The sequence below is a fragment of the Heptranchias perlo genome, chromosome 10, assembly GCF_035084215.1.
Source record: "Heptranchias perlo isolate sHepPer1 chromosome 10, sHepPer1.hap1, whole genome shotgun sequence".
NCBI classification, from domain to species: Eukaryota; Metazoa; Chordata; class Chondrichthyes; order Hexanchiformes; family Hexanchidae; genus Heptranchias; species Heptranchias perlo.
Window position 1 is genome coordinate 15,936,610 of NC_090334.1, and position 12,467 is coordinate 15,949,076.

Consider the following 12,467-nt stretch of genomic DNA (forward strand, 5'->3'; position numbering starts at 1 on the left):
ATGAGGAAGGAAGCAGTGCTGGGGAATAAAATGGGGCAAGTGGAACATGTTTCAATGGGAGAGCATTTGGGAAACAGTGATCACAATATCATTAGGTTTAGAGTAGTTATGGAAAAGGACAAGGAACAATCAAATGTGAAGATACTCAACTGTAAGAGAGCTAATTTCAGTGAGTTGAGAAGGGATCTGGTGGATTGGAAACAAAGATTGGCAGGTAAAACAGTAAATGAGCAATGGGAGGTCTTCAAAGAGGAGATAGTTCTGGTACAGACTGGACACATTCCCACGAGGGGGGAAAAGAAGGACATCCAAAGCTAGCGCTCCCTGGATGCCCAAAGATATAGAGATTAAAATGAAACAGAAAAAGGTTTATTATAAATGTCAGGTTCATAATAGAGTAGAGAAACAAGCAGAATATAGAAAAGGGAAATAAGAGGGGCAAAAAGAGTCTATGAGAAAAGTTTAGCATTGTAACATAAAAGGGAACACTAAAGTCTTATATAAACATATAAAGAGTAAATGAATAGTCAAAGGAAGGGTGGGGCCGATTAGGGACAAAGAAGAAATCTTCTTGTGGAGGCAGAGGACATGGCTGAGGCACTAAATGAATGCTTTGCATATGTCATCACAAAAGAAGAGGATGCTGCCAATGTCACAGTAAAGGAGGGGGTAGAGAAAGTGGGTAGGATAAAAATAGATAGAGGAGAGTACTTAAAAGGTTTGCAGCGCTTAAAGTAGAAAAAACACCCGGTCCAGATGGAATGCATCTTAGGTTGCTGAGGGAAGTAAAGGTGGAAATAACGGAGGCTCTGGCCACAATCTTTCAATCCTCCTTGGATACGGGAGTGGTGCCAGAGGACTGGAGGGCTGCAAATGTTACACCCCTGTTCAAAAAAGGGGAGAAAGATAAACCTGGCAACTACAGGCCAGTCAGTCTAACAATGGTGATGGGGAAACCTTTAGAGATCATAATCAGGGACAAAATTAATTGGTACTTGGAAAATACGGGTTACTAAATGACAACCAGCACAGATTTGTAAAAGGCATATCATGCCTGTCAAACTTGATGGAGTTCTTCAATGAGATAATGGGGAGGGTTAATGAAGGAAATGCAGTTGATGTTGTGTATATGGACTTCCAAAAGGCAATTGATAAAGTGCCACATAATAGACTTGTTAGCAAAATAGAAGCCCATGGGATTAAAGGGGCAGTGGCAGTGTGGATACAAAATTGGCTAAGAATCAGAAAGCAGAGAGTAGTGGTGAACGGTTGTTTTTTGGACTGGAGGGAAGTTTACAGTAGTGTTCCCTACGGGTCGGCATTTTATCCACTGCTGTTTTTGATACATATTAATGATCTCAACTTGGACATAGGGGACATAATTTCAAAGTTTGCAGATGACACAAAACTTGGAAATGTAGTAAATAGTGAGGAAGATAGTAGCACACTTCAGGAGGATATGGACTGGTAAAATGGGCAGACACATGGCAGGTTAAATTTAATGCAGGGAAATGTGAAGTAATGCATTTTAGAAGTAAGAATGAGGAGAGGCAATATAAACTAAATGGTAAAATTTTAAAGGAGCTACAGAAACAAAGAGACTTGGGGGTGCACATACACAAATCTTTGAAATTGATAGGGCTGTTAAAACAGCATGTGGGATCCTGGGCTTTATAAATAGAGGCACATAGTACAAAAGCAAGGAAGTTATGGTAAACCTTTATAAATCATTGGTTAGGCCTCAGTATTGTGTCCAATTCTAGGCATCACACTTTAGGAAGGATGTCAAGGCCTTGGAGAGGGTGCAGAGCAGATTTACTAAAATGATACCAGGGATGAGGGACTTCAATTATGTGGAGAGAATGGAGAAGCTGGGATCATTCTCCTTAGAGCAGAGAAGCTTAAGGGGAGATTTAACAGAGGTGTTCAAAATGATGAAGGGTTTTGAGAGATTAAATAAGGAGAAACTGTTTCCACTGACAAGGTAATTGGCAAAAGAACCAGAAGAGAGATGAGGAGAATTTTTTTTACGCAGCGAGTTATTATGATCTGGAATGCACTGCCTGAAAAGATGGTGGAAGCAGTGCCAATAGTAACTTTTGAAAGGGAATTAGATAAATACTTGAAAAGGAGAAATTTGCAGGACTATGGGAAAGAGCAGGGGAGTGGGACTAATTGGATAGCTCTTTGAGAGAGCCAGCACAGGCACGATGGGCTCAATGGCCTCCTTCTGTGTTGTATCATTCTATGACTCTATATAGTGGAGAATGGAACACATTTCCAAATTTTGAACCCTGTTAAATTTTCCAGAAAGCAAACCATGTTGAATTGATTCTAATTATGAACAAAAACAGTTTTACGTCATAAGCTTCCACCAAGTATACATATAAACTCAGTTGTGATTTGCCCCAACTGACTGCTACAAGAATCACTGGGCTGGATTCTATCTCAGGTGTCAGAGGTGAAGGGACAGTGCATTAACCCGTTATTCCACACAATCCCTTTCTAATAGTTACTTTTCACTGATACTATGCACTGAATAGTATTTAATTTTTAGGCTACATATTCCACTTAATGACTTGTCTCGTTCAACAATAAACAAAACCTCCTGTCTTACCTGGCCTCCATGTCCCAGAATGTGCTGTCGTCACTGATCCAAGGGTTAGAAGGATCTTGTGGTGTCAGCAGAGGATCATACTCCAGGTACTGCTCGGCATAAGTGACCAAACTGAAAAGCAATGCATCAAACAGTGTGTTATACTGGCTGAATCCAGTTATATTGAGACTCCCTTTTTTAATGAAAAGTGCCAAAAGTCCCACCACTGGCATAGATAAACCCCAATGTAGGAAAACTCCTCTCATAATGATATTGTGGAGTAGGGTAATATTTTCCTCTAATGGGGATCCACTGCATTAGGGTTTACTTCATACTTTACATAAAATGGGTCAGTAGAACAAACAGCTACTATTCACTTTTATTCTATCTATAAAATGACAGAGTACATTACAATTCATTTTTAAAGGTACCAGAATTGAGAGGTTATAACTATCAGGAAAGACTGAACAGGATGCAGCTCTTTTCTCTCGAAAAGAGAAGGCCAAAGAGAAGGGTGACCCGATAGAGGCCTTTAAAATTATGAACGGTTTTAATAGGGTAGATGTAGAGAGGATGTTTCCACTTGTGGGGGAGTCCAAAACTAGAGAACAAGAGTGAAAAATTTACATGGCTACGGGGAAAGGGAAGGAGAGTGCGACTAATTGGATAGCTCTTTCAATGAGCCAGCACAGGCATGATGGGCCGAATGGCCTCCTTCTGTGCTGTATCCTTCTGAGATTCTATGATTTTAGAGGTCATAAATATAGGATAGTCACTAATAAATCCAATAAGGAATTCAGGAGAAATTTCTTACCCAGAAAGTGGTTACAATGTGGAACTTGCTATCACAAGGAGTAGTTGAGGCGAATAGCATAGATGCCTTTAAGGAGAAGCTGGATAAGTACATGAGAGAGAAAATAATAGAAGGATACGCTGATTGGGTGAGATGAAGTACGGTGGGAGAAGACTCATGTGGAGCATAAACACCACCATAAGCCAGTTGGGCCGAATGGCCTGTTTCTGTGCTGTAAATTCTATGTAAATCAATCAAAAATCCATTATCTAACAGCACAAAGACTCCCTAAAATGCTCTGCTGACAAAAGACCAAGGGGTGAAATTCCTCTATTAACAGAAAGACAGTTTTTCTGCATGATTAATGACACGTTAACAAAATCATGAGGACATGTAATCCTGTTATTTAAAAAAAATATATGATTTCATTGGATGGTTGTTAACTATGACGAAAAGCGGGCATTCTCCCATCTTTTTGTGGAATGGGGAATTTTGCGGCTCCTGCTTTGTTGTATTCAACAGGTTTCTGAATGAACGGCAATTTGAAAATGGAATCTCCTGTGGCATGGATCTCAGATAGTTAGAGGAAATGGCTTCTCTTTTAGCTGTGTCTGTTGTAACCAGTCAAAAGCGATCTGCGCGACTCATGCTACAGTAGTAGAAAGATTAAATAGCAGGCATTATAATGTTACCGATTGAAAGTAATAGACGCAAGCGTTGCAGTTACACCTTAAGTGTTACCGCTAGTTGTTACCAATGTCACAAGACTATAAAATAGGCCAGGCAAACAGGAAGTCTCAAGAATGATGCAAAAACAAGGTTTTGTACGAATCCCACTGTGTTTGGGATGAACTCTTCGAAACAGCCTGAGATACAGCTTTTGACCTGTGACCTGTGACGAGTAATAGTCAGACTTTGCACTGCTGAACTGGTTTTGTGTTAGTGCAGTTACTATAAATTTCAGTATCCCTGCCTCTCTTTTCTACATTGCATGTTTAGAAATGACAAAATATTAGCACCAAACCATTAGACATTAGTGGGTAGGACTTTCGATCGGCGAAGTCCACTTATGAATACTTAACGCAGTCATTCTACATTCCTGCGTGCATTATTTTTTTACATAGACTTTAACCTGTGATGCCAGCATGAAAAGAGTTGTGCTTTTTCCTTACTCCACTGCTATCAATTACAGTGCTTCCAACTGCTACCTGAGCTGATATCAGCTAACTCAGCAGTGCAGTCAGGGATTCGACCTGGCATCTTGCTAGTTTGTACGACTTTGAGACTGGGCAATGCATTTACTAATTTTATGCGCAAACAGCAGTCGCCTTACTTCCTACTCTCATCAGATTGTAAATTTAGAAATGGCAAGACAAGGGTAAACAACTTGATATAAATTACTATTTTTCACAAATGCTATGAATTGTTTTAATTCTGATTTATGCTCATGCTGAAAAAACCCCAGTAATTTAATTCTTACAGCTCTCTAGATAGCCCAGAACATGATACCCTTCAAAAGAATTAACTGACATACAAATAGCAATTACATTTTCACAGATGTGGCTGCATTTTTTTTTAAACAAGTAAAATATGCAGTTTGTAAAAGAAGAATGAGTATTTTGAGAGGGAACCAGTAATCACAGCTTTCACTAGATCCTGGAGACAATGGCTTTATTGGGTCAGCACTGCATTGCAATTTTTAAAATTTATTCTTGAGATGTGGGCAACACTGACAAGTGCAGTATTTTTGCCCATCGCTAGTTGCCTTGAGGGCACCAAGAGTCAACCACATGGTGTGGGACTGGTGTCGGAGATTAAGCCAGACTAGGTAGGAGTGGCAGGGGGTTGGGAACCTGAGCAGGGAGAGAGAGGAAAGCGTAACAGGAAGGGACAGAAGGTATGGAGTAATAGGTAAAGTGTTAAAAAAGGAAAAAGCAGGAACTAAGCGTCACAAAACAGATTTGAAAGTTCTTTATCTGAATGCACGTAGCATTCGTAATAAAATGGACGAGTTAACGGCACAAATAACTACGTATGGGTATGATCTTGTGGCCATTACAGAAACATGGCTGCAGGGTGACAACGACTGGGAATTAAATATGCCAGGGTATTTAACAATCAGGAAGGACAGGCAGGAAGGAAGGGGAGGTGGGGTGGCTATGTTAATAAAGGAAGGAATCACTGTAATACAGAGAAATGATATTGGGACAAAGCATCAAGATAATGAAACAGTTTGGGTGGAGATAAGGAATAATAAGGGAAAAAAAACATTAGTGGGCGTAGTATATAGGCCTCCTAATAGTTGCAACTCTGCTGGAAGAAGTATTAATCAGGAGATAGTCGGGGCATGTAATAAGGGAACAGCCATAATTATGGGGGATTTTAATTATCATATTAACTGGACAAATCAAATTGGGCAGAGCAGCCTTGAGGACGAGTTCATTGAGTGCATCAGGGATGGATTTCTTGAGCAGTATGTAACTGATCCTACAAGGGGGCAGGCAACCTTGGACCTGGTCCTGTGTAATGAGTCAGGATTAATTAATAATGTCCTAGTTAAGGATCCCCTTGGAACGAGCGACCACAACATGGTTGAATTCCATATCCAATTAGAGGGTGAGAAGGTTGATTCTCAAACAAGCGTACTGAGCTTGAATAAAGGAGACTATGATGGTATGAGAGCAGAATTGATTAAAGTGGACTGGGAAAATAGATTAAAGGGTAAGACGGTACATGAGCAGTGGTGTTCATTTAGGGAGTTATTTTACAACTTTCAAAATAAATATATTCCACTGAGGAAAAAAGGGTGTAAAAGAAATGACAGCCACCCGTGGCTAAGTAAAGAAATCAAGGATAGTATCCGACTAAAAACAAGGACATATAAGGTAGCCAAACTTAGTGGGAAGATAGAAGATTGGGAATTCTTCAAAAGACAGCAAAAAGTAACTAAAGGATTGATTAAGAAAGGGAAGTTAGATTATGAAAAGAAATTAGCAAAAAATATAAAAACAGATAGCAAGAGTTTCTATAGTTATATAAAAAGAAAAAGGGTGGCTAAGGCAAACATAGGTCCCTTAGAGGATGAGACCGGGAAATTAATGGTGGGAAACATGGAGATGGCAAAAATGCTGAACAAATATTTTGTTTCAGTCTTTACAGTAGAGGACACTAAGAATATCCCAACACTGGACAAACAGGGGACTCTCGGGGGGGAGGAGCTAAATACGATTAAAATCACTCAAGAGATGGTACTCAGTAAAATAATGGGACTCAAGGCGGATAAATCCCCTGGACCTGATGGCTTCCATCCTAGGGTCTTGAGGGAAGTGGCAGTAGGGATTGTGGATGCTTTGGTGATAGTTTTCCAAAATTCCCTGGACTCAGGAGAGGTCCCGGCAGATTGGAAAACTGCTAATGTAACACCGTTATTTAAAAAGGGTAGTAGGCAGAAGGCTGGAAATTATAGGCCAGTTAGCTTAACATCTGTGGTGGGTAAAATTTTGGAGTCTATTATTAAGGAGACAGTAACGGAACATTTAGATAAGCATAATTTAATAGGACAAAGTCAGCATGGCTTTATGAAGGGGAAGTCATGTCTGACAAATTTGCTTGAGTTCTTCGAGGATATAACGTACAGGGTGGATAAAGGGGAACCAGTGGACGTAGTGTATTTAGACTTCCAGAAGGCATTCGACAAGGTGCCACATAAAAGATTATTACTTAAGATAAAAAATCACGGGATTGGGGGTAATATTCTGGCATGGGTGGAGGATTGGTTATCAAACAGGAAGCAGAGAGTTGGGATAAATGGTTCATTTTCGGACTGGCAACCAGTAACCAGTGGTGTTCCACAGGGGTCGGTGCTGGGTCCCCAACTCTTTACAATCTATATTAACGATTTGGAGGAGGGGACCGAGTGCAACATATCAAAATTTGCAGATGATACAAAGATGGGAGGGAAAGTAGAGAGTGAGGAGGACATAAAAAACCTGCAAGGGGATATAGACAGGCTGGGTGAGTGGGCGGAGATTTGGCAGATGCAATATAATATTGGAAAATGTGAGGTTATGCACTTTGGCAGGAAAAATCAGAGAGCAAGTTATTTTCTTAATGGCGAGAGACTGGAAAGTACTGCAGTACAAAGGGATCTGGGGGTCCTAGTGCAAGAAAATCAAAAAGTTGGTATGCAGGTGCAGCAGGTGATCAAGAAAGCCAACGGAATGTTGGCTTTTATTGCTAGGGGGATAGAATATAAAAACAAGGAGGTATTGCTGCAGTTATATAAGGTATTGGTGAGACCGCACCTGGAATACTGCATACAGTTTTGGTCTCCATACTTAAGAAAATACATACTTGCTCTCGAGGCAGTACAAAGAAGGTTCACTCGGTTAATCCCGGGGATGAGGGGGCGGACATATGAGGAGAGGTTGAGTAGATTGGGACTCTACTCATTGGAGTTCAGAAGAATGAGAGGCGATCTTATCGAAACATATAAGATTGTGAAGGGTCTTGATCGGGTGGATGCAGTAAGGATGTTCCCAAAGATGGGTGAAACTAGAACTAGGGGGCATAATCTTAGAATAAGGGGCTGCTCTTTCAAAACTGAGATGAGGAGAAACTTCTTCACTCAGAGGGTGGTAGGTCTGTGGAATTTGCTGCCCCAGGAAGCTGTGGAAGCAACATCATTAGATAAATTTAAAGCAGAAATAGACAGTTTCCTAGAAGTAAAGGGAATTAGGGGTTATGGGGAGCGGGCAGGAAATTGGACATGAAGCTGAGTTCGGATTGGTCAATGCCCTGTGGGTGGCGGAGAGGGCCCAGGGGCTATGTGGCCGGGTCCTGCTCCGACTTCTTGTGTTCTTTAGAATTGTGGTTGGGATCAGATCAGCCATGATCTTATTGAATGGCGGAGCAGGCTCGAGGGGCCGATTGGCCTACTCCTGCTCCAATTTCTTATGTTCTTATGTTCTTATGTTCTTATGTTCTCTCCCTGAAGGACATTAGTGAACTATTTGGGTTTTTATGACAATGCAGTAGCTTCATGGTCATTTTTTCTGCTGAATGATTGAATTCAATTTCCCAACTTGCCATGGAGGGAGTTAACCTCACAACCTGTGGGTTGCTAGTCCACTACCACAATCACTAGACTAGTGATAGTAGTGATAAACACCCACTAATAGAGCTACCAGCAATCTAAGACTTACCTGTGAGCTATTAGGGATGGTGTAGCACTGCTGGAGATTTCAAATTGCAGTGAATGGGGCAAAAGATTTTGGGGAGAAGCAGTCTGTGCCCTCCACCCAATGAGGAGCTTTCCATAGTGGGATTGTGTTCCAAGTTAAATAAATAAGTTGTTTCAGATGTGTTGCCTTCTGATACAAAATGCCTGTTTTATTATTTTTTTAAATCACTAGTGACACACTTTAACCAGGAAATACAGAATGCATATTAAAAAATATTTTTAATAAAAATATTTTGTATACTGTATTTTTGTTTAGACGTATGTGCGGATAATTTATCTAATTATCTTACCTTCTCTACTCAATTGTTTTTAAAGCAAACCTGCCATGTATAATTCATTAAGAGTTAGAATCAGAAATGACAGTAAAGAAGGTGGCCATTTGTCCCTCTCTCCTCCCCTGAGCCTGTGCTCTTCAACTGGATCTATTTACTTGGATCCCATTCCCTGCCTTTTTCTGGGTTACCCAGGTTTAGTATTGCAACCTATTGGAATGAGCTCCAGGCCAACAAATAACAAGAGAAAAATGGAAGAAAGTTTGGGAGCAAACCCTCATGACCAACACTTATAGTAAAATGTGTGAGGGCCAACTCAAACACGTACACCGAATGCACCATTTCAGCAGAGCGAGCCTTTGGCCGAGTGGTAGCATCCCTGACTCTGAGTCCAAAGGTGCAGGGTTTAAACCCTGCCCCAGGCAGTCCCAGCGAGTGGAGACCAGAGCTCTAACTCTGAATTCTGGGTTAACATCCAATGGGATAGAGCATCCGGTAGGTGTGGGTAGCCCTTTCCCCTTCCCCCCCCCCCCATCGTACGGGTTGTGGGAGCCCATAAGCCTTTAAACCCTTGCACTGTATAGGATTAACCACCTACAAAGAAGGTCACAGCCATGGAAGGAGCCTGTCAGTCTGCAAATCCTTCTACTACTTACATAGAATGTACAGCACAGAAAAAGGCCATTAGGCCCAACTGGTCCATGCCGATGTTTATGCTCCACATGAGCCTCCTCCCGCTTCTCGTCATCTAATTGTATCAGCATAACCCTCTATTCCTTTCTCCCTCGTGTTTATCTCACTTCCCGATTTATGCCATTCACCTCAACTACTCCTTGTGGTAGCGAGTTCCACATTCTAACTACTCTTTGGGTAAAGAAGTTTCTCCTGAATTTCCTATTGGATTTATTGGTGTCTATCTTATATTTATGGCCCCTATTTCTGGTCTCCCCCACAAGTGGGAACATCTTCTCTACGTCTACGCTATCGAACCCTTTCATAATTTTAAAGACCTCTATTAGGTCACCCCTCAGCCATCTCTTTTCTAGAGAAAAGAATTCCTGCTCAAACTTTCCTGATAGTTATAACTTCTCAGTTCTGGTATCATTCTTCTCCAAGGGTGTGAAGATTTGAAAGCAACAACCAATTTCAGCTTTTTACAGAATTTTTACCAAATAAAAACCTTACCTTTCAGCTACCTTGGACATTTTTAAACAATGTCTGTCTAGCTGGATATTTAAAAAGGTTATCTGAAAACAGAAAGAAACATTGTTTAAGACATGTGTACGTGCATCAGTGGAGCTACACATTAGTCCAGTCAACATACACAACAAACCCTGAACACATCACACGCCGAGCATGTACACGCCACATCCAAAATGCATGCACCAAGTCACAATTCACAGTTTTTAGTGACATAATGAACCTGCTCAGTATCATATCACATATCACCCGCTGCCAAAGTATTCAGATTTGGGCTCCAAGTTCAAGTTGTGGTAATCTGTGATTTCGGCTGGCAGGTGAGCGAGATAACTAAACAAAGACTATTAGATTATTAAGCTTATTAACTAACCAGACTCACAATGGAATGTTATGCACGGAATAGAAGATCTTTCTCATCTTATGTTACATAGGAACATAGGAACAGGAATAGGCCGTTCAGCCCCTCGAGCCCGCTCTGCCATTTGATAAGATCATGGCTGATCTGTGATCTAACTCCATATACTTGCCTTTGGCCCATAACCCTTAATACCTTTGGTTGGCAAAAAGTTATTTATCTCAGATTTAAAATTAGCAATTGAGCTAGTATCAATTGCCGTTTGTGGAAGAGAGTTTGAAACTTCTACCACCCTTTGTGTGTAGAAATGTTTTCTAATCTCACTCCTGAAAGGTCTGGCTCTAATTTTTAGACTGTGCCCCCTAATCCTAGAATCCCCCACCATCGGAAATAGTTTCTCTCTATCCACCCTATCTGTTCCCCTTAATATCTTATAAACTTCGATCAGATCACCCCTTAACCTTCTAAACTCTAGGGAATACAACCCCAATTTGTGTAATCTCTCCTCGTAACTTAACCCTTGAAGTCCGGGTATCATTCTCGTAAACCTACGCTGCACTCCCTCCAAGGCCAATATGTCCTTCCGAAGGTACGGTGCCCAGAACTGCTCACAGTACTCCAGGTGCGGTCTAACCAGGGTTTTGTATAGCTGCAGCATAACTTCTGCCCCCTTGTACTCTAGTCCTCCAGATATAAAGGCCAGCATTCCATTAGCCTTATTGATTATTTTCTGCAACTGTTCATGACACTTCAATGATCGATGTACCTGAACCCCTAAGTCCCTTTGGACATCCACTGTTTTTAACTTTTTACCATTTAGAAAGTACCCTGTTCTATCCTTTTTTGGTCCAAAGTGGATGACCTCACATTTGCCTACATTGAATTCCATTTGCCACAATTTTGCCCATTCACCTAATCTATCAATATCGCTTTGTAATTTTATGTTTTCATCTACACTGCTTACAATGCCACCAATCTTTGTGTCATCGGCAAACTTAGATATGAGACTTTCTATGCCTTCATTTAAGTCGTTAATAAATATTGTGAATAATTGAGGCCCCAAGACAGATCCCTGCGGGACTCCACTAGTCACATCCTGCCAATATGAGTACCTACCCATTATCCCTACTCTCTGTCGCCTTTCGCTCAGCCAACTTCCTAACCAAGTCCGTACTTTTCCCTCGATTCCATGGGCTTCTATCTTAGCTAACAGTCTCTTATGTGGGACTTTATCAAATGCCTTCTGGAAGTCCATATAAATAACATCCATTGACATTCCCCTGTCCACTACTTTAGTCACCTCTTCAAAAAATTCAATCAGGTTTGTCAGGCACGACCTACCTTTCACAAATCCATGCTGGCTCTCTCGGATTAACTGAAAATTCTTGAGGTGTTCAGTCACCCTATCCTTAATTATAGACTCCAGCATTTTCCCCACAACAGATGTTAGGCTAACTGGTCTATAATTCCCTGGTTTCCCTCTCTCTCCTTTCTTAAAAAGCGGAGTGACATGTGCAATTTTCCAATCTAGAGGGACAGTTCCTGGATCTAGAGAACTTTGAAAGATTATAGTTACTGCATCTGCAATGTGCTCACCTACTTCCTTTAAAACCCTGGGATGGAAACCATCAGGTCCTGGGGATTTGTCACTCTTTAGTGCTATTATTTTCTTCATTACTGTTGCTTTACTTATGTTAATTTTATTGAGTTCCTGTCCCCGATTCAATATTAGTTTTCTTGGGATTTCTGGCTTGCTATCCTCTTTTTCTACTGTAAATACTGACACAAAATAATTATTCAACATGTCCGCCATTTCCCCATTGTCAATGACAATATCCCCACTTTCAGTTTTTAAGGGTCCAACACTGCTTCTGACCACCCTCTTTTTCCTAATATAACTATAAAAGTTCTTCGTATTGGTTTTGATATCCCTTGCAAGTTTCTTTTCATACTCTCTTTTTGTAGCTCTTACTATCTGTTTTGTGACCCTTTGTTGATCTTTGTATCTT

The 12,467-nt window shown here is 40.9% G+C and overlaps 1 protein-coding gene across 1 annotated transcript in view; it reads right to left on the minus strand.

The window, feature by feature from the left end:
* The window catches only part of LOC137326768 (regulator of G-protein signaling 6-like), a 104,270-nt gene that overhangs the window by 61,179 nt on the left and 30,624 nt on the right, over window positions 1–12,467 (minus strand). Inside the window, exons 10-11 of the mRNA XM_067992162.1 lie at window positions 10,089–10,150; window positions 2,618–2,728 (exon numbers count right to left, since the gene is read on the minus strand). Of these exons, the coding sequence (XP_067848263.1) occupies window positions 2,618–2,728; window positions 10,089–10,150 (173 nt within the window). The remainder of the gene's footprint in view (window positions 1–2,617; window positions 2,729–10,088; window positions 10,151–12,467) is intronic.